The 26,433-nt window shown below is 42.6% G+C and overlaps 1 protein-coding gene and 1 long non-coding RNA gene across 2 annotated transcripts in view; both read left to right on the top strand.

Annotated features, from left to right (window-relative positions):
* LOC122647644 (protein FAR1-RELATED SEQUENCE 7-like) overlaps positions 1-26,424 on the top strand; it is a gene marked incomplete at its 3' end in the record, with an annotated part of 81,066 nt that extends 54,642 nt beyond the window's left edge. Inside the window, exon 2 of the mRNA XM_043841003.1 lies at positions 26,306-26,424. Coding sequence (XP_043696938.1) covers positions 26,306-26,424 — 119 coding nt within the window. The remainder of the gene's footprint in view (positions 1-26,305) is intronic.
* LOC122647643 lies at positions 499-6,208 on the top strand. Its single transcript, XR_006330943.1, has 3 exons — positions 499-510; positions 3,497-3,503; positions 5,916-6,208. It is a non-coding gene; the product is annotated as an uncharacterized LOC122647643 (long non-coding RNA).
* Positions 26,425-26,433: the final 9 nt, after the last annotated feature.

Genomic DNA, 26,433 nt, shown 5'->3' with positions numbered 1-26,433 from the left:
AGGGGGCGGGGGGAGGAAGCGTGGGGTTATTTAATGTGCATCAGTAGGCAGAAATCTTCTTGCCTAAGATTTAAGTTGATTATTGGCCTAGTGGTAGTTTGTAGTTAATTAGAATAGTTATTTTGATTGAGACATTTTTTTGTAATCTCTTGAGTTATGGGGAATACCAGGTTGGGAGGCTGCCTTGATTTCAAGTTCCTTTAATGGTAGTTGCATCATCTATAGCATATTTAAAGGGGTGTCATTAAGTTGATTTTACGCATTACTGTAAAGTGGGGGTTGTTCCAATAGCTGCAGCCATGTGGATTGGTGTTTGGTGTTGTGTGTTGATATACATTGTTGTAGCCCCTTACTTAAAAGCTTGAGCTTTTAGGATAAACGACTATAACATGGTACCAGAGCCACGTCCGTTTGTTGTCCTCCTCAAGATGTATATCCATATGCAAAGCCAGGTATGCCGAAGCTACATGTGCGGGGGAGTGTCGAGATGTTGGGAATTATAGAAGTATAGTCCCACATCAGTTATTTGGGACCTTCGATGTGTCTTAATATACCCTTGGGCCATCTCCACCTAAACTGATGAGGGGATAGATAAGATAAGCCCTAGGTTCAGATTAAACACCTCCCAGACAAGATCCCAACAACAACAACCATAACCTTATCCCAACTAAATGGGGTCAACTACATGGATCCGATAGAGGCTATGACAGTAATAGAAGTAAGAGAAATAAAAAGAAGTAAAAAAGAGTAAAAGGAAGTAAAAAGAAAATAAGTAAAGGTAGAAGTCAAAGCAGTAGTCAAAGCAGTAGTCAAAGCAACATCCTAGGAACATCCCCCTACAAGGGGTCGGTTACACAGGTCCTTGTCCTCCAAACAACTCTATCCGCGGTCATACTAGAATCGAGCCCTACCACATGCATATCCTTTCTTACCACTTCTCCAATAGGCATTTTAGGCATGCCCCTTCCTCTTTTAGCTTCGTCAAGCTGAATCTAGTCACTCTTCCTTAGTAGTGCATCCATGGGTCTCAGTTGGACATGACCATACCACCTCAAGCGGCTCTCACGGAGCTTGTCTTGGATTGGTGTAACTCCCAAATCGGTTCTAATAGAATCATTCCTTACTCTATCTCTCCTGGTCTTGCCGCACATCCTCCTCAACATCCTCATCGCCGCTACACTCATCGTATCTATCATACTCTTCTTAACTGTCCAACATTCTACCCCAAATGTCATAGTTGGTCTTATTATTATCCTGTAGAATTTCCCCTTAAGCTTAACAAGCATGCGTTTGTCACATAGCACTCCCGATGCATCTCTCCACATCATCCATCCTACTTTAATTTTGTGGGAAACATCATCCTCTGTATCACCCTCTTTGTAAATGGTTGACCCTAGATATCTAAAACATTCATTTTGTGGTAGCTCTTGCTCCTCAAGTTTCACCACTTCATCACCTCCCCTGGTTTGATTGAAGTTACACATCATATATTCTATCTTTGTTCTGCTTAACTTAAATCCTCTTGATTCCAAGATTGATCTCCATAACTCTAGCTTCACATTAATCCCTTTCATTGTCTCATCTATCAAAACAATATCATTAGCGAATAGCATACACCAAGGAACCTCATCTTGGATGTGCCTGGTTAAATCATCCATTATGAGTGCAAACAAATAAGGGCTTCAAGCTGATCCTTGGTGTAACCCAACTGTAATTGGGAATTCACTACTTTGACTCTCTACAGTTCTGACACTTGTCATCATGCCCTCATACATGTCCTTTATTATATCCACAGTTACTTGAGGTCCTTCTCTTCCTTAAGACATGCTGCATGAGCTCTCTAGGGACTTTGTCATAGGCCTTTTCTAGGTCGATAAAGATCATTTGGAGGTTCCTTTTGTAAGCTCTAAAAATTTCCATAAGCCTCAGAAGGTAAATAGCTTCTGTCGTGGATCACCCTTGTATAAAGCCAAATTGGTTCTCCGATATATCAGTTTATCTTTTTAGATGGGCTTCAATGATTTTTTCCCATAGTTTCATGGTATGACTCATTAGTTTTATGCTTCAATAGTTATTGCAATTCTCACCTTTATTCTTATAAATTGAAACTACAGTGCTTCTCCTTCAATCATTTGGCATTTTCTTTGTACTCAAAATCTTGTTAAACAACTTAGCCAAGATACCCCCTGTATTCCTAATCTCTTTCACACTTCAATTGGGATCTCATCCAGTCCCGGTGTTTTACTTACCTTTATTTTCCGTGGGGCCTCTTTAACTTCAGCCTCGCCAACTCGTAGTAGATGTCCATGACATGTGTTGGCTTCAAAACTATTCCTCTTCACTTCTGAATCCCATCCTATCAGTCAAGGTAGTTCCATTTAGTAAGTTGTAAAAATATTCACCCCATCTCTGCATAATGTCCTCATCTCGTATTAGTACTCTACCATCCCCGCTCTTACTGCATCTAACATGGTCCAAATCTCTATTCTTCCTTTCTCTTATTTTAGCTATCTGAGAAATCGCATTTTCCCCTTCCTCTGTAATAAGTTTTTCATAAAGGTCATCATATTTCTTCACTCTTGCAGTTAACAGGAGAGATTTAGAGCTCAATGCTTGGATGTGTTAATGAACATCCAAGCCTCTTTATTTATAATAGAAGAAGGGAGAGAGAAGTTACATAATTGCCTTCGTATAACCGACTCTATTAATTAGAGTCATTACAGTGGAAAAATATAAATAAAGACAAAAATACCCCTACGGTTCACTATTACAATATTTTAATACTCCCCCTCAAGTTGGAGCATAAATATTAAACATGCTCAACTTGACTAAAATAGGATGAAAGACTTTACCACTTAACTCCTTAATGAACACATTAGCCAATTGATCTGTAGACTTCACAAAAGGAACACAGACCAGTCCTTCTTCCATTTTCTCTTTGATAAAGTGCCTGTCAACCTCAACATATTTGGTATGATCATGCTGAATAGGATTGTGAGCAATGCTAATAGCAGCCATGTTGTCACAATACAACATCATGGGGAGACAGACAGGAGCACCAAGATCTTACAATAAACTTCTAAGCCGCAACAGCTCACAAATGTCTTGTGCCATAGCACGAAACTTTGCTTCAACACTAGACCTTGCCATCATGATCTGCGTTTTGCTATGCCAAGTGACAAGATTTCCACCTACAAGGGAGCAATAACTAGATATGGACTTTCTATCAGAAGATCCAGCACCCAATCAGCATCAGTATTCGCTTTAACTCGTAGATGGCCATGAGGAGATAAAAGAATTCCTTTTCTCGAGCTGACTTCAAATAGCGAAGAATACGAAGAACATCTATATGAGAGGAATAAAGATCATGCATGAACTGACTTGCCAAACTCACGACAATGGCTATGTCTGGCCCTGTATGAGAGAGGTAAATAAGTTTTCCCACCAGCTCCTGGTAGCGACCTTTGTCAACTGGTTCACCCTCTTTTTCCTTGAGCCTTGTAGTAGCTTCTATAGGTTTATCAAAAGGGTGACACCCTAACAACCCAGTCTCAAACAATAGATGTAGGATATACTTCCTTTGAGAGAGAAAGATGCCTTTTGAAGATCGAGCAACCTCCCTAGAAAGTACTTCAGCTTTCCCAGATCCTTTATTTCAAATTTACGGTCAAGGAAAATCTTCAACTTGTTGATCTCATTACCATCATTCTCGGTCACCACAATATCATCAACATAGACTATGAGAGTGGTTATTTTATCACCATTCCTTTTAATGAACAGAGTATGGTCAACATTACTCTGCTTATATCCCATGAAAACCATAACCTTATGAAATCTTTCAAACTAAGCACGAGGTAACTGCTTCTACCCATATAAAGCACGCTTCAATTTACATACCTTGCCGCTAGTTTTGTCCATGAGAAACTAGGTGGAATATCTATATATACCTCCTCTTCAAGCTCTATGGAGGAAGACATTCTTCACATCTAACTGTTGTAAATCCCACCTTAGATTTACTGCACAAGATAATAGCACTATGATAGTGTTTAATTTTGCAACAGGTGCAAAGGTCTCCTAATAGTCAGTCCCATATGTCTGAGTAAACCCTTTGCCACCAGCCGTGCCTTATAACGATCCATAGTGCGATCTACCTTCTGTTTCACCACAAACACCCATTTACATCCTAATGGTCTTTTCCCTAGAGAAAAAACCACAAGATCCCATGTATCATTTTTTTGTGAGACTCTCATTTCTTCCATCATTGTTACCTTCCACTTTCCATCTGTAAGAGCTTCCTGCCAATTCTGGGGAATATGAACAGAAGAAAGAGAAGACAGAAATACACGAAAGGATGGAGAAAGGGAATTATAGGAGACAACATATGATATAGGATGCTGAGTACAAGTCCTAGTATCTTTGCAAAGAGCAATAGGTAACTCAGGAAAAGCGTTTTGACCTAGACTGGGAAGATGATCTGGATCCAGAGTAGGCAACTGGATGGTTATTGGTGCTGCAGTAGATGGAAGTTGCTTGTTTCTGGAACATCCTCTGATATATTTTGAGATTGGCGTCATTGATTCTCCTCTGAAATTCTCCAATGGTTTTCTGGATTGGAGTAAGCTCCCCCTGAACAGGAACTGCATCATTACCAATATCCAAGGTCTCCCCGTGTAAGATCCTCTCCATTAGACGGCATGTGAGGAACAAGAGGAGTTGGTTGAGGTTGGTTATACACCGGAGCCTCAAGAGGGGCCCCAAGAGTCAACGCATCTTCCCTGGAACTCTCCCCCTGAAGAGGTGTAGTGGGATAATAGGAAAGGGTTTCATAAAAAATAACATCCATACCACCGTACGACTGGTGGGTGGATAGTAACATTTGTAACCCTTCTGGGAAAGAGAATAACCCAAGAAAATGAACAAGAGTAGTAGGTTCAAGTTGGTTATACACCGGAGCCTCAAGAGGGGCCCCAAGAGTCAACACATCTTCACTGGAACTCTCCCCCTGAAGAGGTGTAGCGGGATAATAGAAAGGGTTTCATGGAAAATAACATCCAAACTCACCACCATACGACGGGTGAGGGGTTAGTAACTTTTGTAACCATTCTGGGAAGGAGAATAACCCAAGAAAATGCAGCAAAGGCCACGGGACTCAAGTTTACTAGGCGACTGAGTATCCTGAGCATAACAAACACAGCCAAAAAGTTTTTTTTTTGGTGAATAGAAAATTCTAATACCAAACCCCAAGAGGGGGCGGGGGGAGAAAAGGGGGGGAATATACAAAGGAGGAGAGGAGGGAGAGAGGGGGGAGAAGCAAAAGCCTCAACCTTGAGACTGCCTAAGAAGAGGTTGGAGGCTGCTAGAGAGAAATATCAAGACCCTAGGATACAACAATATGTTTGTTCCTTGGGGTATAAAAAATGGACCTATGAGGGATAAAATTGAGCTTGGAGAAAACATCGAAAGAGATGGCTTTCCAAATCAATTCAAAAGATCTAGAGTTGGAGGTCCATCTCCTAAGATTCCTTTCCATCCTGATGTGGTAAATAGCGGAGCCAAATACAAGCTTTCCAACAATGTCACAGATAGTGTCTCCAGTGAATGTCATATCCAATCAGAGCCATTCTCTATCAAAGGCCAGGGGTCTCCTGCAACGGGACCAAATGGTCGTAGAGGCTTTTTCCCAAATGGTGGAGGTAAATGAGAAAGCAAAGAAGAGATGGGCTGTGTCCCGTGGCTATTCCACCAAAAGATGCATGGGGAGACAGGGATGTTTCGGTGGAGAAGGAAGGCTTGGGTTGGGAGGCAAAGGCTAAGGGATCTCCAAACTGTGAAGCTATGGTGAGGGATGTGGCCTTTGAACCAGACTAACTTGTGCCAAGGGACAAAGGGGCCAGGGTTCCGAACAAAATTCTAAGTAGTATTCTTTTTTATCTTCTTTATCATAAGTTCACCTCCCTCAATGAACGACGAAGACCTATATTCACTTTATTAAATTTTTATTAAATTAACAACGAGATCTATTATCATTTCTCGCATGTCCTCGGAAATTTATAGTGGGTGCAAATTCTCCCAATTTGTGACCTACCATACGATCTGTTATAAAAATAGGCAAATGTTCCTTGCCATTATGAATAGCAATTGTATGGCCGATCATTGTAGGTATAATGGTAGATGCTCGGGACCAAGTTATTATTATCTCTTTTTCTGCCGTCGTGTTGAGTTTCCTAGAGCTAAAGAGGCCATTGGAGGAGGGATGCCAAATAACCTTATCCGCGTGAGTTGGGGGGGAGGGGGTGAAGGGGGGGAGGGACGGCCAGATCTAGGATAGAATAGATGGATGGAGAGAGGGGGGGACCAAGAGCCCTGAGAAATGATGGAGGGGGGCAGATTGGGAATGCCAGAAGAATAAATCGACCTGGGCCCAAAGACATTATAAAGGACCCTTAGGGGGTGCCAGGGATCAAGCCAAACGGAGGTGGAAGATCCATCAACAATAGTGGAGGAGGTGGCTCTAAGGGTGTTAACAGAACACGATGGGATGTAATGCTTGAGTGAGTAATGATCACCCCAAGCTCTTTTATTTATAATATCGAAAAGATAGGACAGAATTACAAAGAAGCGATGTGGGACTAAAACCCACATAGCCAACTAAACAACTTAAGAATACAAAAGACAAATATACCCTTTCGGGTTTGACTACTCAACACTCCCCCTCAAGTTGGTGCATAGACATGCCTAACTTGACCAAATTACGATGAAACATCTTTCCACTCTATCATTTAGTGAAGACATCAGCAAGTTGATCACTTGACTTTGCAAAAGGTATACAAATCTGTCCACTTTTCAACTTTTCCTTGATGAAGTGTCTGTCAATCTTCATATGCTTGGTATGGTCATGTTGTACTGGATTGTAAGCAATGCTAATTGCTGATTTATTGTCACAGTACAACACCATAGGACGATGAACAGAATCACTAAGATCTTGGAGTAAAATTTGAAGCCACAATAACTCACAAATTCCTTGAGCCGTAACACGGAACTCTGCTTCAGCATTGGATCTTGCCACTACATTCTATTTTTTACTACGCCATGTGACAAGATTACCTCCAACAAACGTGCAATACCTTGAGGTAGATTTTTGACCAGGATTACCTCCCCAGTCTGCATCTGTGTAAGCTTCAATACGAAGATGATCATGCAGGGACAAGAGAATTCCTTTTCCCGGAGCTGACTTCAAGTAGTGGAGAATACGAAGAACAACATCCATATGGTTGGAGTACGGAGGCATGAACTGACTGACAAGGCTTACCACAAATGCAATGTCTGGTCTTGTGTGAGAGAGATAAATCAATTTTTCCACCAACCATTGATAACGGACCTTATCAACGGGAGTAGCATCTTTCTCTTGCAGACGAGTATTAGCTTCCAAAGGAGTATCACAAGGACGACAACCCAACAAACCAGTCTCTGAAAGCAGGTCCAGAACATACTTCCTTTGGGAGAGATATATGCCTTTGGAAGAACGAGCAACTTCAATCCTAAAGAAGTACCTTAGCTGTCCAAGATCCTTTATTTCACATTTTCGCCCCAAGAAAAGTTTCAGTTTAGAAACTTCATCAGCATCATTACCAGTCACAATTATGTCGTCGACATAGACAATAAGAAGAGCAATCTTATCTCTGCGGCGTTTGATGAACAATGTGTGGTCAGCATTGCTCTGTTTGTACCCTATAGAGATCATAGCTCTATGGAATCTCCCAAACCAAGCCCGAGGAGATTGCTTCAGTCCATACAATGCGCGCTTCAGTCTGCAAACCTTCCCATGAGTTTTTTCAGAAGAAAAACCTAGAGGAATCTCCATATAGACTTATTCTTCCAGCTCCCCATGAAGGAAGGCATTTTGCACATCTAATTGGTGCAAGTCATAGCCCAGATTAACAGCATATGACAATAGGACTCTAATAGTATTCAACTTTGCAACTGAGGCACAGGTCTCCTGGTAGTCGATCCCATAGGTTTGAGTAAACCCCTTAGCGACAAGTCTGGCCTTGTATCTATCAACTGATCCATCCACCTTCTGCTTGACACCCATTTACAGCCAACCGGTTTCTTACCCGAAGGAAGAACCACTAGCTCCCATGTCTCATTTATGGATAAGGCTTTCATTTCCTCCATCATGGTTGTTTTTCATTTTGGATCTGCAATTGCCTCCTGCCACTTCTGTGGAATAGAAATAGAGGACAGAGAAGATACAAAAGTGCGATATGAAGGAGATAAGGAGTCATATGAAACAACATGAGAGGTGGGATGTTGGGTACAAGACCTAATGCCTTTACGAACAGCAGTAGGAAGATCAAGAGAAGGATCCTTACCAAGAGGTGGAGCAGTCTCTGGATCAAGTTCTGGCGATTGGGGAAGAGGTACGGTAGTGCTAGTAGTCTCAACATGCTCTTGTTGCTGCTTTCGATTTCGGGTATGGACTGTATCAACAGGAATCTGACTCACAGGTCTACGCTCCCCTTAAGCAGAAATTAAAGTAGACGTCAGCTCCCCCTGGACAGCAGGCACTAAAGTAGACGTCGGCTCAAGCACATCTTCAAGGATAACTGGAACATGCTCCCCTTGAAGAGGTGGCTGAGAATAATAAGCCAAGGATTTATGGAAGACATCGTCCATAGTCACCAGAGTACGCCTAGTGGGAGGGTGATAACACTTGTATCCCATTTGAGTAGCGGAGTACCCCCAAAAAAATACACCGAATGCTACGAGGATCAAGCTTGCCATGAGGAAGATGATTGCAAGCATCACAGATAGCCAAATATTTTTTGTGGCACCACCAAAGAGGAAGAACCCTGTAGCATGTCAACAGGAGCACGGCCAGCAAGGACAGGAGTAGGCATGCAGTTGATCAAGTAGGCAGCGGTGAGAATAGCATCACTCCAATATTGGGTAGGGACTTGCCGGGCAAACATGATGGCCTGAGCAACCTCCAAAAGGTGTCGATTCTTCCTTTCAACCACTCTATTCTGAGCAGGAGTGTCAACACAGCTTGTCTAATGAATTATCCCACTTTCGGCTAGATACATTTGGAACTGCCCCTCCATGGACTCTCTACCATTATCACTTTGCCGAATTTTCAGAGATGCATTGAATTGGGTCTGAACCATACGGTGGAAGAGCTGAAAATAGCGAAAAACTTCACTCTTGTGCTGCATCACGTACACCCAGGTAGTACGAGTATAACAGTCTATAAAGGAAACAAACCATCTAGAACCAGACATTGAAACACAATGAGAAGGTCCCCAAACATCCGTATGAACTAAAGCAAAAGGTAAAGTACTTCTTTTATTAGTGGAAGAATAACTAGAACGAGTCTGTTTGGCCAAGACACAAGCCTCACATAAAAACTCATCCTTTTTACCACCTTTGACTAACTGAGCAAATAAAAAGGCTAAAGTTCGAAGAGGAGGATGGCCGAGTCGTCAATGCCATAGGTGAAGATCAAGTGATGTGGCTGAATGTAACTGATGAACTGGAGATGGAGTTAATGGAAGTGAAGATTTACCCGTGTCGAGTAAGTAGAGACCACCATGTACCTTACCACCTGATGAATTATCCCATTTTCAGCTAGATACGTTTGGAACTGCCCCTTCATGTACTCTCTGTCATTATCACTTCGCATAATTTTCAGAGATGCATTGAATTGGGTCTGATCAATACGGTGGAAGAGCTGAAACAGCGAAAAACTTCACTCTTGTGTTGCATCATGTACACCCAGGTAGTACGAGTATAACAGTCTATAAAGGAAACAAACCATCTAGAACCAAATATTGAAACACAACAAGAAGGTCCCCAAACATTCATATTAACTAAAGCAAAAGGTAAAATACTTCTTTTATTAGTGGAAGAATAACTAGAATGAGTTTGTTTGGCCAAGACACAAGCCTCACATAAAAACTCATGCTTTTTACAACCTTTGACTAATTGAGGAAATAAAAAGGCTAAAGTTCGAAGAGGAGGATGCCCGAGTCGACAATGCCATAGGTGAAGATCAAGTGATGTGGCTGCATGTAACTGATGAACTGGATATGGAGTTAATGGAAGTGAAGATTGACCCATGTCGAGTAAGTAGAGACCACCATGTACCTTACCACCCCCAATAGTCGTCCCTGTCGCCAGATCCTGTATGACACAATGAGAAGAAAAAAAGGTTATTTTGCAGTTTAATTGTTTAGTAAGACTACTAATTGAAAGAAGATTTAGTAGAGAATGAAGGAACATGCAAAACGGAATTTAATGTAAGGAAAGGAGAACAACGAGTGGATCATTTTCCAAAGATAGGGGAAAGGGAACCATTAGCTACTCGAACTGTGTCGTTCCCGGAAGAGGAAGAATACTGGTGAAAAATATGGGAGGAACCAGTTACGTGGTCAGTTGCACCGGAGTCTATAATCCAGGGACTGGTAACAGCCGTTGCACAATAACGACCGACTAGAATACCTGAGGCAAAGTGCACAGAAGAGGTAGCAGGTGCAGCCGATGGTGTTGATGAAGCCTTGAGCATGCGACGGAAGGCTAGGAATTCATCTGAAGTAAGACCAGCGAGACTAGTGTCAGAGGATGGAGCTGCAGGAGCAACAGTAGTTTTTGTGTGATTAGCCTTGAACTTGGACTTCGCCTTAGCAGTCCGTTTAGCCTCAAAATCAGCCGGCTTTCCATGTATCTTCCAGGATGTAGCCTTAGTGTGATAAGGCTTGTTGCAGTGTTCAGATTTAACTGGCTCCTTGGAGGCAGCATTACCACTATCAATAATAGTATTAGAAGTGGTGTTAGAACCAGTTTGCAAGGGAGATTTTTCAATAGGAGTAATGTGCAACATAGTAGCTCGACGACGCTTCTCATTATTGACCAAAGCAAAAACCTGCTCCAGTGTAGGACTGGGGATTTGCCAAGAACTTGGACTCTTATGGGATCAAATTCAGCATTCAGCCCTGCCAGGAAAGTATAGATACGTCTTTTCTCCACGTGTTTATGGTAGGCAGCAATGTCGGCTGCAGTAGAAGGCTGATAATCTGAATAGTGATCTAATTGTTGCCAAAGTCCTTTTAGGGAGGCATAATATTTGGAGACGGACAGTTCCTTCTGAGTTGTTTCATGGACCTTTTTTTGAAGCTCATACACCTGAGCATCATTCCCGTTCAGCCTGAAGGTCCGCTTGGCTGCACTCCAAATAGAATAGGCTGTATCCAACAATAAGTAGTTGCTGGAGATGTCTGGTTGCATAGAGTGCAGCAAATAGGACATCACCATGGCATCATTGGATACCCATCGATCTTGAGGTAAACCATCTTCAACAGGTTTCTTTGTACTGCCAGTAATATGGCCAGTAAATCCTCGACCAGCAATGGTCAAATAAGTAGACCTGGACCACGTCAAGTAATTTGTTCCATCCAGTTTGATTGGAGCAGCGAAAGGTAAATATTCAGGCCTTGGCTGTCCATCAGTTTCAGAACCAGAAGTAGCAGTAGTAACAGTCGAACCAGGCATGGTAATTAAATAAACAAGGAACCAACAATAATGAATCTGAAACAAAGAACAACAGGCTCTATGCAACCATCCAAAGAAGTGCCAGAGTCAAATCGATAGTTTAGAGAGAAAAAACCTGATTTGTGCAACAAAAATCAATATAAATGGCTGAAAAACAGATCGAGTGCTCCCCCGGTATGGATAGAACTTCCCTCAAAAAATCAGCCAAGGATGACAACCCTAACCCTCAAATCGATTTTTGTCGGGGTTTTAGAAAGCCCTGAAAGTTGAGATCGATATAGGGTAGGGGGCTTCCATTGGTGATGATGATTGGTGATAAATGTTGTCCCAAGCTGCAAGAATGGGTCTCCAATACGAACAATCAATCTCCAATGATAATTGAGATTTGATCTTCAAGAGGGAGAATTCCCAAAAAAAATCGCAGAAAAGATGGGCCAGCTGCAACTATCGAACCTTCTTCATAATATAGTGGAGCTTCCATGGAGAGCAGCAACTAGATCATCGATCACCTTCTAAGTGCTGCCCTTCAATATGGAAAGGAAACTAAAACAGAAAAAGAAGAAGCTAAGAGAGAGGAGAGATGAGGGGAAACGATGGGGGGGGTGTTCTGAACTAGATAAATCTAGCTTTGATACCATGTTAACAGAACACGATGGGATGTAATGCTTGAGTGAGTAATGATCACCCCAAGCTCTTCTATTTATAATATTGAAAAGAGAGGACAGAATTACAAATAGGCGATGTGGGACTAAAACCCACATAGCCGACTAAACAACTTAAGAATATTGAAAAGAGAGGACAGAATTACAAATAGGCGACGTGGGACTAAAACCCACATAGCCGACTAAACAACTTAAGAATACAAAAGACAAATATACCCTTTCGGGTTTGACTACTCAACAAAGGGCAAGGGGGCGAAGAAGGAGAATCTTGCGCCAGACCCAAGAGGAGTCAAAGGGGGTGGGAACAGTCCAGATGGAATCATTTTTTAGAAATGGAAGTAAATCCAGTTGACCCAGATGGAGTCATGTCTAGAGAAGATTTTCCAAATGAGTTTCAGGATACCTGTGGTATTGGAATCGCAAATGCGGGACGAATACCCAGGCCCCCTCTTCAGATTTGGGGAGACAGATGGACTTCCAGCTAATTGGATGGAGAAATTTGGAAGTTTCTTTCCCTTTCCAGAGGAAGGCACAAAAAAGGTGTTCCATAGCTTTGATAGTGGCTTTAGGTATACTATAGATACCACACCAGTAGATGTAAGAAGCTTGGAGAACCGATCTAATGCACGTGAGTCTGCCAGCATAGGACAGCCAAAAACTTTAGGGGGTACTTTAAAGGTTGAGGAGCCATGTAAGGTCAGCTGGGGTACGAGAGTCAAGAACTCGTGTAGGCATCCTATTAATGAGGTAGGCTGCAGCAATAACAACATCCCCCCAATATTATTCACATTCCTCCCACGGAACTCCATTGATTGAATGCTCCCTGGCCATTCTCCACATGGGGCATCGACATCATAGGGAAGGTGACGCCAAAAGCATCCAACAGACATGAATTCATCCTCGTCGCCATAGATTATTACACCAAATGGGTAGACGCACAGTCCTACCCCATCTTGACGGCTGCAAAAGTAGCGAAATTCATCAAGGAAAATATCATTTGCAGATACAGAGTGCCACATGCCCTCATATCTGATCAGGGAGCACATTTTTTGGGAAAAACGGATAAGTTTTGCGCCAAGTTTGGTATCAAGAGGCACCGGTCTACGACTTACAGTCCACAGACTAACGGAGCAATGGAAGCAGCCAACAAAAATGTCAAAGTTATATTGCAAAAAAGGGCTGATACTCATAGAGATTGGACAGACAAACTCCCGTATGCGTTATGGGCTTATCAGACATCCATTTGAACTTCTACTGGGGCAACTCCTTTTTCATTGGTCTATGGAATGGAGGCAGTATTACCTGTAGAAATCCAAGTACCACCCCTTAGAGTATTGATGGACTGCAAATTACCCGAAGGAGAATGGATGTAGGAATGGCATGATGAGCTCAACCTGCTAGATGAGAGAAGGATGAAAGCCATGGATCACCTTAAAAAGTACCAACTCAGAATGGCGAGGGCTTTCAGCAAAGGAGTTCACCCGCGGAACATCAAAGAAGGAGATTTGGTCTTCGAGAGCAAAGGGCACCAGTCCACGACCCAAGGGACAAGTTCAGGCCGAATTGGAGCGGACCTTATCAAGTAAAGGAAATCCTAACCGGGCAAGCTGTTCGACTCGTGGATCTTGATGGAGAAGATGTCAAGGGCCTTGTCAACATGGACCAACTCAAAAAATATTTCGTGTAGCCGTCAGGTCTACATGAACTATGTTTGACCTGATTCCTTTTCAAAGGATACATAGATAACTTGGCATGCTCAAGTGCGGTCACAACAACCCTTCACCAGGGGCATATTCCTAAATCCGCTACCCGGCAATCTCCATCACCCATAAAAAAAATAAAAATTCCCGCCGTCTAACAAAAATCTGCCATCCGGCACCTTCTCATGTGTTACTAATAGGAGCTGACTATTCCTCAAGTTAAAAAATATATAAAAAAAAAAAAGAGATCTTTTCCAGTTTACTAAGAAGCTCTTTAGTTGGGTACAGGCAATATGCATCCCCCAAAGAGGGCAACTCTCAACGAGACCTTACGTAAATGGACTGTAGACATGAGCTCAGAAGATCCAACCGCTTTGGAAGATGTACATCTACCGATTCTTAGAAGGATTATATATGTGGAGATCCATCATGACATGCTTTGGCAAGTATACCAATGTTGGGATCCAGAACTGCACGTTTTTAGATTTGGAGTGTGAAGACAACCCTCACAATTGAAGAGTTTCAAGCTTCCATGCTTTCACCACCGTCAGAAAGACTTTTTCGTCCCCCTCTACGCAACAGCTATGAAGAAATTCTGCAAGATTTCTTCGGATGGACCAAGAAGGAAGTCAAGAAGGTCATGGAATATGGCAGAATTGACATTATGAAAGTAGCAAGAATCTTTTCCAAGTAGGAAAGCATCGGAAAAACTCGACAAGAGAACAGAAGGAAAGCCTATTTATTTTACATGATCGGGAGATATTTGCTGCGCACCCAGAGAAAAGGTGTTCTTGTGACAGCCGACATCGTTCAGCAGCTTCTAGAAGGATGTGTTATCACCCCTATAGTGCTAGCTGAGACTTTCAAAGGCCTGGACAGCATGAGTGCTTCCCAAAAATACGGCACAGATTGTTGTGCAGGATTGCCTACAATCTTACAAGTATGGTTACTAGAAAGGCTACGATTGCTCCAACCAATACCTGACGCCACGCTGCACCTGAACCATTTCCGAATCCGAAGAGAAATGATAGAGTTTCATGCAATCAAGGATTGGGGGAAATATTTGGAAGAAAGAAGGGACAAGAAGATTCAGTAGAACTGCCATTGGTGGAATACAGAAGCCCAGATCTTCAAAATCTAAGATTGTGATTATGTGTGGTTGATGGGTTTGACCCACACCACTTTCTATCTCCCTCATCTTATACCCATGCAGCATCATTTGGCTCCGAAAGCATCAACGGTGAAGATTCGACCACCAGAAGAGCTAACGCCGAAGATCGTGAATCTACTTGATGAATTATGGATGAAACATGTAATTGCGGGGTAACCTTATTGGACTATGTCTCATTTCCATCACTCTCTTTTCCATTGCCTTACCATTCCCATGCATGCGACAATCAGGGATCAAATGAAAAATGTTTGGGATTGTGCCTTGCAAAGGAAAAAGTAAAAGTTTCAAAATAATTAACCTGTTTTGTTCATAAGACAAAATGAAGAAAAAAAACTACAACGTCTAACATCCAAACAACCCATCTAAAATCCATACAATATCTAAAATCTATACAACTTTCTAAAATCCATACAAAAAAGGTTTGTTTAATAACCGGGGAGGGGGAGAAGGTTAATTCCTGCCGCCAAAGGATGAAGCCTCGCTATCAGCCTCTGGGATGAACTCATAACCACCGTCGTCGTCATCATCATCATCATTACCCTACTCTGCGGATGGCGATGGAAAAGTACGGGGAAAAGAGTCCCTGCACACGCTAGCTGCCTCCGCAGGCGCGCCATGTTCTCCTCGAATCTGGGCTGACAACGATTCTTGAAGTAGTCTCGAGATTCCCTCATCTCATTAAGCTGACCGCTCTAGAAGAGAAAAGGATTGAGATTACTTCAAAAAAAGGGAAAGGATCCCAAAGAAAAGAAAGGAACCGTCGAAAGACATAGAAGAGGAAGTACTCACCAACCACTGCATATCACGTATCCGCTCCAAGAACTCGGCATCCACGCTCGCCTGCATCTGGCGCATGTCAGCGTATCTTTCAGCACTAATCTTTTATGATGATAACAAGCAAAGGTCAGCGCCAAGACCAAGGGATTAATCATAAAGCGAAAGAGAAAGAGAAGAGGTAACATACCCCAGAAAGGGAATCGGGAGTCCCAAATCGTGATCGGAAACCCGGCAAGCAGGAAGGATAGTCTGGAGACTGATATCAAATCTGGAAGGGATGGTCCATCCCTTGTACCCTGGGATGAGGTCACCCATTTGCGCGATAGGCAAGTCAGCACCGGCAGCATGGGAAGGGTGAGAGCTCACACTGCAGCCACGTGAGGGGGGCAACCCGTACTCGCCAGGAATCAGACAGCGGCCTGGGTACTGCAAAAAGGAAGAAAGAAAAGAAGAGACAAGATTGCCAATTTCAAAAAAAAAAAATAAAAATAGAAAATCTCACAAAGGGAGATAAAATTCAAGGAAATACCACAGGACCCTCCCGGGTCAAGTGAACACAGACTGTCTTCCGATAAAGGAAGTCCTGGTAATTCTGATCTACCATAGTCAGCTCCGAAGCTGAGATCCCAGCCCTCAAGACCTCAATATCAGGAGATAATAGAGGGGCAAGCATATGAGTAGGGGGAGGTCGAGGCATCATCTGAGTAGAATGCCATTAGAGGGTTACCCTCTCCCCAAGATAGAGCTCAATTCCAGAAGGACCCTCAAAGGCTATCCACTTCTGGACAAGTTCTGAGACATACTGATACTCGTCCTGGTCATCAGGATCGTCAATCTGCTCCTAGTCGTAAGGTCGCCAGCGTATCTACCAACAGGATCGATTTGGCTAAACCAAGCAAAGGAGAACCAATTCAAAAAAAAAAAAGAGGGGAAGTTTCTTTGATTACCCAGTTGACTGCTAAATCATTAAGCTAAAGGCATACTTGCAGCTCGTCGATAAAAGAATACCCGGCCTTTCCCCAACGAGTTGCTCGGGGGATGTAAGGAGCCGCTTCATCAAGGAGACAAGGGGCATGAACCCCCCGAACCTCGTAACACCATACCTGTCAAAAAGAGAAGAGAGCAATATCAAGAACCAAACAAAGATTGAAGGCTAAAAAAGGGGCCAGGGGAGCGAAGCGTACCCAAAGAACGTAGACACAGCCAATCAAGCCAGGCGCGCCAAAAGCAAGGCGATCTAACATCTTCAAGAAATGGGTATAAGCAGACCCACCCCAGTCGAAGGACGCTGCCTCCTCAAAAATCTTCAAAAACAAGCAAGAAGGGTATCTGTGCGGCCTCGTCCATCACAGAAGAGGACATTGGAGACAAGATAAAGGAGAAAACTCCTAGCAGCCTGGTCCAATAACTCTTTAGGGGAGTTGTCATCAATCACCCGGTTGTCCTACTCTTTCTCCAAGGTGGACAAGAGAATGATGCGGGAAGTCACTTTGAAACCTAGGAGTTCACCAATCTCCTCAAGGGATTTCGTCGGAATGGATGGAGTCAAAACAGGGTCTCCTAGAGAAAGGGATCCCCGTCATCATGAAGAAGTCTACAGGGGTGATAGTTACCTCCGCAGCAGGCAGATGGAACGTTTGGGTCGATGGTCACCAATGGTCCGCAAGAGCCTGAACTACCGGTATCAAGCTTGGTTGAAACTACCTGAGCAGTACGACCCAGGCCTATCAAGTTCACCCTCTCCCTCACAGCAGGATGGAGTCACTGGTACCATGACAAGACGTCATTGGTATGACAATACTTCTTATAACTGGGCGAGTAAAGCTCCTATAAGATAATGGGCATGAATCAAATATTGAACAAAACATGCATTGCATGAAAAAGAAGAGAAGGCAAACACCACTTACCTTCTTGAGAGCCTGACCCCAGATGGTGCAACATTTGTGGAGGGCAGTGTCCACCAGAATACTGCCAGGGTACCGCTCTGCCTTTAAGTTGTTGGTCACCTCAGAAGAAGAAGATGATGGCCTACCCCGCTTTGAGGAAGACATGGCAGAGGGCCAAACTAGAAGAAAGCAGGAAAAACACAAAGAAGAGAGAGAAAGAGGAGAGAGGGCAGACCCCTAATGGAAAAACCAAGCCAAGAAGAAGGAAAAGTGGGAAATGTAGACCACCCCCTATTTATAGAAAAAGGATGCCGGTGGCACTGTGGGACCGTGAGCGCACGCCTGGCGGCAGCGCCTCGCAGAACCGGTGGCCCGGCATGGCAGCGCCGCAAAAAAAAAAGTTTCTTTTTTGGTTGCGATGCCACCTCATCGTACATTTTTCAAAACTCAATCGCGATGCCGTCTCATCGTACACTTTTCCAAATTGGTTACGATGCCATCTCATCGCACGTTTTTCCAAACTGGTCGCGATGCCATCTCATCGAACATTTTTTTTTAAATTGGTCGCGATGCTATCTCATCGCACGCTTTTTCAAAAAGTCGGCCATGATGCCATCTCATTGTACGTTTTCAAAAACTTGATCGCGCTGCCATCTCATCATACATTTCCCGAAAATTCAGTCGCGATGCCATCTCTTCGTACATTTTTCAAAACTCGGTCACAATGCCATCTCATCGTACATTCCCAAGAGAAATTTAGTCATAATGCATTCCCAGTCAAGCGTTGCTCAAAAATAGATTTCCAATCGAGTAATGCTCAAACTCTAAACTTTGCTAAACGATGCTCAAAATCAAAAATTCCTGCCGACCGTTGCTCAAAATCAGATTTCCGATCGAGCAATGCTCAAACTCTAAACTTTGTTGAGCGATGCTCAAAACAAAAAATTCCTGTCGAGCGTTGCTCAAAATCAGATTTCCAATCATAGTTGTCACGGCATCACCTTATCAACGCCATGGCGCAGCGTCATATCGCTGGAGAAGTGGGCATATCGACCGCCGATATGGATGATGTAAGAATATCGACCGATATGGCCATATCGGGCGACATGGTTGTTTCAAATTATAAAACTTAATTTTTTAACAATAAATTTTTTTAACCATTTTTTATTTTAATGTTTTTTCCTTAACAAAAAAAATTAAAAAAAATCAAACAAAAAACACTAATACATTATTGACTAATACACAATCACATATTCACATCAGCAATTTTTTTTTTAATTTAGATGGGTTGTTTATTAGCTTTATTCACTCAATATAAATTACGTTCTTGTAATTGTATTTTTGTTTTGTTACTTTTATAGTCACTTTCATATGAATCATATCTCAACTCTCATGATTTTTCAACTTTATTATTAGCAAAACTATTGCTATCAATTATTTGATAATCCATGATTTCATATGCACTAATGGATATTACACTTTCATGAATTAAACCATAGTAGATTAGTAGTACACTTTCATGCTAATTTTTTATGTATAGGGTATATATTATAGCATACTAAATGACATTAAAAATAGAGAAAATAAAAAATAAAACATGGTCCATATGATCGCCATGGCGGGCGACATGTCGATATATCGACATGACACCCCTCCACCGACTTGGATCGCCGTGACGACGTGACAACTATGTTTCCAATCGAGCAATGCTCAAACTCAAAACTTTGCTAAGCAATGCTCAAAACCAAAAATTCCAATCGAGTATTGCTCAAAATCAAAACCTCCAATCGAGCATTGCTCAAAATCAGATTTTCGACCGAGCAATGCTCAAACTCAAAACTTTGCTGAGCGTTGCTCAAAACCAAAAATCCCTGCCGAGCATTGCTCAAAGTCAAATTTCCTATCGAGTGTCGCTCATAAATCAGAATCCAATGGAGCGTCGCTCAAAACCATTCCCCTTTTTGATCTGTTGATCACCCATTGTCATCCGATCTTTCGATCGCCCGTTGCCATTTGATATGTTGATCACCCATTGTAATCCGATGTTTTGATCGCCAGTTGCCATTTAATCTGTCAATCACCCATTGTCATCCAATCTTTCGATCGCCCGTTGCCATTTGATCTGTCGATCACCCATTGTCATCCGATCCTTGAATTATCCGTTGCCATTTGACTTTTTTATCATCCGTTGCCATTTGATCTATTGATCACCCATTATCATCTGATCTTTCGATCGCCTATTGCCATTTGATTAGTTGATCACCCATTGTCATCCTATCCTTGAATCGTCTATTGTCATCTGACTTTTTGATCGTCCGTTGCCATTTGATCTGTTGATTGCCCATTGCCGTTTGACTTTTTGATCGTTTGTTGCCATTTAACTTGTTGATTACCCATTGTCCTCCGATCCTTGAATCACCCGTTGTCATCCGATTCCTGGATAGCCCGTTGCCATTTTACTCTGTGATTATCCGTTGACATCCAATCTGTTGATCGCCCACTACCAGATCTTCAATCTCCCATTGACAATCAATCCTCTAGATCGACTGATTGAGCACTAGTTGCTATCGGATGGTTTGCTGAGATAGGTTTTATCGTTCAAAATAAAAGATTTCATTAGATGGTTTGCCGAGATAGGTTTTATTGTCAAAAACAAAGGATTACATTGGACGATTTGTCGAGATAGGTTTTATCGTTCAAAACAAAAGATTTCACCGAGCAATTTGTCAAATTAGGTTTTATTATTCAAAACGTTGTCACCTATGAGAAAAGTGACGATAGTCGTTGCTCAACTCGAGGAAGTTTATCGGATGGTTTACTAAGGGACCTCCATTACCTTTAAGCAAAGTAATGGAGTAGTTGCTCGACCCAAGGAGGCTCACTGAAAAGTTTGCCGAGGGAACACTGTCACCTATGAGCAAAGTGGCTGTAGTAGTTGCTCAAAAAATTTGTCGAATGGTTTAGCGAGACACGGTTTTATCGTTCAACTCCGCCACCAATGAGCAAAGTGGGGGTGATGCATGCCCTTGGTGACAAAACCAAATGGTCTTTTGTCTTTGCCCTTCAGCTGCTAGCACAGGTCTCGGCAAAAGAGGGGCAAACTATAGACGCTGGATTTTGCCACCCCCCCCCTAGGGATGATGAAAACCGGACACAAAAGACTAGCAATTCCCTTTAAAAACTCTTTTCCTTCGGAGTGACTCGGACACCCCCTGTCCCAATCTCGTTTCCACCCGCAGTCCCCCACATCCCCGGAACGACCCCACATGACGCCCCCGGCGGCACCACGCGCGGCTGCGGCACTGCACGACAGCACCACACATGGTGGCGGCGGCACCGCGAGGCAGCGCCTCATCCAGCCTTGGCGTCAAACGACAGCGCAACGTCTAGTAAATCCTGGCCCCGCAGGGGACTCGAAGTCAAATTTTTTTGGTCCAGCGGCTCCATAGGTTTCGCCACGGCGCCGCTAGACGAAAATTTTGCCTATAAATACCCTCCCACCCCTCATTTCAACAAGTTCTAAGTTAAGGAGAGGGGGGACCCCAGAGCTCCAGCTTTTTTTTTCCTTTTTTTCAGTTTCGGGGCCCTGCCCTAGTCCGATTTTGAGTTTTCGAGCCTTGTCCCTCTATCCGGAGTCCGGGTCCCCTGGACCCGCCTTACCTAACTCGTTTCTGCCCAAAACCCCAAAGCCTCCCATAGCCTAGTCACCCTACCCGATGTCCTAATCCCTAGTTTCTGAAGCTTTTCGACGTTATTCTGTCCGAGATCCTAGTACCCGATACTCGTACACTGTTACTCTGCCCGATATCTGAGAAGCCTAGCTTCCGAAGCTTTCCAACATCGTTATTCTGTCCGAGGTTTTAGTACCCGACACCCGTACCCCGTTATTCTACCTGATATTCAGGCAATTACTTTCTGACACTATTACTCTATCTGATGAAGGACAAAGCTAGTCTTTTGCCTCCACCTGAGCTAGGGGACGTGATCTGTCTTATATAATTGCATTGGTTTAAGGCATACAAGTATTTAATCCTTTCATCGCATTTTAATTTTGTAACAATGTAGACTTTTAAATCATGTGTGTACAGTAGTTAATTTAATTATTTGTGTATCATTTTAGCTATACATGTGGAAATAGGACATTTATGAAGGAAGAATATTTGAAAATCAGCATCTAGTAGAAAGACGGGTTTACCTGGGCGTGGTGGGAACCTAACACCTTCCCACTCTCGTAACCTGACCACTTACCCCGAATCTCTTACCAGACCAAACGAAGTCTTGTGACCCCTCACAGGGCTACACCAATGGGTCCTAGACCCTAATCCTAGGTAGCGACTCCATTTCATTTAATTGTATGACCCCCATCCCCTGATAAATCATGAAGTTTGAGAAGACGCATTCCTTCTCTCTCTCCAACAAGGGAGCATAACCCAACCCCGTCCAGACCAAGCGTCGTTTAAACGTGCGTGGTTCCCGGAAAGGAACCGGTCCTCACAATGAGGAAGTTTGGTTTTAGTGAGGTTTTGGGGTGAAGAGGGGACTTCTCTAGGGGGATCCAATCTCTCCTATGTTATTTATCTTGGCAGATTAAGTTCTTTGCAGGGGTATTAGAAAGTTGGTGCAGGAAAAAAAGATGTTGCCTTTGCAGGGCCTTAGAGGTACTTCGGTTCCATCTCATTTATTTTATGCTGATGATATCTTTATCTTTTTGAATGGGTCTGTAAGATTTTCTAGGAACTTGAAAGGGTTTCTGTCAAAGTATGAGGATTTCTCTGGTCAGCTCATGAGTTTGGAGAAAAGCAAGATGTTTGTAGGGAATGTTTCTGCTTCTTGAGACAGAGATTGATTGATATCATGGGGATCTCATTGTGTCACTTCCCAACAAAATATTTGGGTGTAAATATTTTCAAAGGAAGAGTTACAAAAGACCTACTGCTGCCTTTGGTGGACAAATTTAAAGGCCGTTTGACGGATGGAAAGGTAAGCTCCTATCTACGGCTGGTAGAGTGGAGTTGGTTAGATCTGTGATTTTGGGTATGCCTGTGTAGTTTTTCGGTTTATTGGTGGCCTTCCTCCTTAATTGTGATGTTGGAACGTTGGATAAAAAAAATTATTTGGACGGGTGATGTTGATTCAACCAAAGCTGTGCTGGTTAAGTGGATTGATGTTTGAAAGCCTCGTTCTGAGGGTGGGTCGGGAATTTGTCGACTCCGAGAGCTAAATCAGGCTTTGCTATGTAAGTTGGCTTGGAATATAAAGCATGGTTCTTCTATTGGGGCAAAATTTTTTAGGGCAAGATTTTTGAATTCAGCTGGACAGATGAAGCAGGGTTGTAAGGCATCTTCGATTCGGCCTGGTGTTCGGAGGGTATGAAATTTTTTGTCTACTCAGGAAAATTGGGGTGTGGATGATGGGCATCTATTAATTTTTGGACTGACAGATGGTTGGAGGGGGGTGTGGGTGATGGGCAGTCTATTAATTTTTGGACTGACAGATGGTTGGAGGGGGATTCGATTCTGAGGCTTCAGGGTTGAATCCGAATTTTTTTCTAATTTCTCCCTGAAGGTAGCAGATTTTATTTCTGATAATGGGTGGCAGTTCCTGTCAGTTAACTCCAGCTTTTTGAGTAGTGTGTTTGAGAAAGCAAAGTGTATTAGAATTCCTTTGATTTTACATCGTGATTGGTGTGTTTGGATATTGGAGCCATCAGGCAGATTTTCTGTGAAGTCGGCTTGGGAAGAGATTCGCTTAAAAAATCCAAAGGTTCCCTGGTGGAAGGTGGTCTAGAAGTCCGGTCTACTCCCTAGACACTCGGTGTTTGGGTGGAGGTTTTTTCTTCGGAATTACCTACGGATGAGATAATTGTTTCCAAAGGGATAACTCTGGCTTCTAGATGTGATTTGTGTAAGAAAGGGGGTGACTCTTTTATGCATCTATTTTTTTGAATGTGAGTTTGCTTTGTCGGTGTGGAGTCAATTCACTGGGATTTTTGGGATATCTTGGCAATCTCACATCTCATTAGATAGTTTGTGAAATTGGTGGTTAGGAAAAGGTCGGCTGATGGGTGTGGAAGGGGCTTGGATGGCGGGGTTGGTGTTAAGCCCTTATTATGTATGGTGGGAACGGAATTCTAGAAGGTACAATGGTGTGGAGCGTCTTTCGAGATTGGTCTGTAGCCGTGTCTTGGATTCAATTAGGGAATTGGGAGGTTGTTTCAAGGATATTATAAAGTCTACCTCAGATTTGGTGGTTGCAAGCATAATTGGGATTAGTGTTCCTCCTCCTAAGTCTCCTAGGATTCTGGAGGTGTTTTGGTATAAACCTGAGGCTGAGTGGATAAAGCTAAACATTGATGGTTGTTCCATCGGAAACCCAGGGCGTGCTGGTGCAGCCAGTGTGTTTCGGGATCACACTGGAACAGTGGTCTCTTATTTCTCTATTTTTCTGGGCATAACGACAAACTTTGAAGCGGAGTTCAGGGCCTTTACAAATGGTGTTGTGCGGGCGATGGAGGCAGGGATCCAAAAACTTTGGTGTGAATGTGACTCGGCTGCAGTGGTCATTTCAGTTCAGAAGCAAGAGTGTCCATGGTTTGTTAGACAGGATTGGATGTACATTCTACCGTTCTTGTCTTCCATCTCTTGGAAGATAACTCATTGCTTCCGTGAAGCTAATCTAATTGCGGATTTTTGGCAAAAGAGGCAACAAAGCGGGGTTAATCCAGTATGGATTTTCAACTGTCAATATCGGTGCAAGATGCACTTTCTTGGGATGCAGCTGGGAAATCTAGATTCCGTTTTGTTGAGGTTTGTTGGGATTCAGCTCCTCTGTTGATGGCATTGCCGAAGGTGGGGGAGCTGGATCTTTTTTTATTTTTTCTGTTCCTCATCTAGGGTTGTCCAAGTTGAGGCGCTTTTGTACATTCTTTCTATCTTATTTTAATACAATCTGATCTTTAGCAAAACTTTTCTTCTTTCTTCTTCTCTATCCTTCTTTCTGTCTACCCTAACCCCACAACCATTTCCCCCCCCCCCTCCCAAACCCCTATAATCTCTCTATAGAACCACTATCAAATGAACCCTAAACAGCTCAATCTAAACCCCATAACAAGACCCTTGCCTACTGGACTGCTTTTCTCGTTTCTATTTTCTGATGTATCATGACAGAATCTATTAGCATTCACTAGAACAATAAGAAACCCTATTTATGCGCTAACATTCATCAAAACCTGATGCTGGAATGATCCTAAAATCCTCATTTCCGTATTATTTACCCGATTGTTTTGTCAGGGTTTTTTGGTGCTTCATCTCTATCTCTTTTGGCATGTATTGTGGGAACCTAATCTTATATCATCATGGCTTTACATATGTACTAGCCATATTATTTAATGCTGTACTCTGATGATTGGAAATGCCCCATGTGGCTTCTTAAATCATAACATGTTCGTATCAAATGTTTATTCTAAATAATAAATAGGAATCTGTTTTTTTTGTTGGATAAGGAAATGTGTTTTCATCGGATGTTTTTGAGTTTGAAGGGGAGGATTGGCATCCCTTTCGGTTCCTGGAGTAATCTCTCTAGTCATCAGAAACTGGAGCTAGAGCAAATTGGAAGATGAAATCGGGTCATTGTCTTTCAGGGCTTCCTGGAAGGGACCTACTATCAGATATCGAGGAATTGGATATTGGATATCTCCTTGACCTGTGACCTGTGACCTATGAGGTGATTGATGGAGTTCAGATTTGCCATTGGAGTTGTGCTCATGGTTGATTGAGGAAGTAAAAGTAGAAACATGTAAGACATTATGATTTATTTTTCTTTTTTTGCTTCTACCGTTCTCTGCTGTACAAAATTTACATAAAGGGACATATTCAAGCTTTCGAGCATTGCTAATAGATTGAAAAGCGAGGTGAAAAGTGAGAAGCCAGGGACTTACGCTGAAAATAAGTGAGAAGCAAGAAGCAATGCCCTCACCACCTTGTTTACTGATGGTTATTATGTTAGCAAACAACTTTAGCAACTCTTAATAGTGACCATAAAGTAGGAATAAGTATTGCAGCTGATAGAACGTGTAGTTGAGAGTATGAGTTAGTAGTAGCTTATATTCTACTGTAAACAGGAATAATAATAATTTGTATGGAGTCCCCATCCTCGGATGAGCTGTGAAGTCCAAAACCAGTTAAGAAATGGTTAGTCATGTGATGAAAATACCCCCATTGTTCAGTTCATGATCTGGTTGGGCCTTGGTGTACAATCACACAAAGGGACATACTACAATTTGATAACATGGTAACATTTTCTTCATAGATACCAAGTCATAAGCTTGTGAAAAGTGCCTCGAGTTCTCTGGGATTCTTCAAATAATATAACGTGCAGTACTTATAGAACATTGAACAAAGAACATTCTATCTAAACATATAATGTACATAATTCTGTGGGAGCTATCTTAAAGCTTCTCTTCCAAAACTATTTTTTCTCTATAATTTTGGATATGCATTTGATGGAAATTTGTCATAATTGAGTTATTCCGATCTAATGGAAATATTCCTCGGTCATTTGTAGGATGAGAAGGATAAAAAAATCCGAGATCTATCTTGTGAGCTGGAGCATGAGAGACAACGAACTACAGCTATTCAAGAACAGCTACATATGATTTTGAAATATCTAGAGGAACATGCTGAGTGCATATC

Source organism: Telopea speciosissima, unplaced genomic scaffold, assembly GCF_018873765.1.
Source record: "Telopea speciosissima isolate NSW1024214 ecotype Mountain lineage unplaced genomic scaffold, Tspe_v1 Tspe_v1.0104, whole genome shotgun sequence".
NCBI classification, from domain to species: Eukaryota; Viridiplantae; Streptophyta; class Magnoliopsida; order Proteales; family Proteaceae; genus Telopea; species Telopea speciosissima.
Note: the sequence above shows the minus strand (reverse complement) of the source record. Positions and strands in the feature narration are given on the sequence as shown.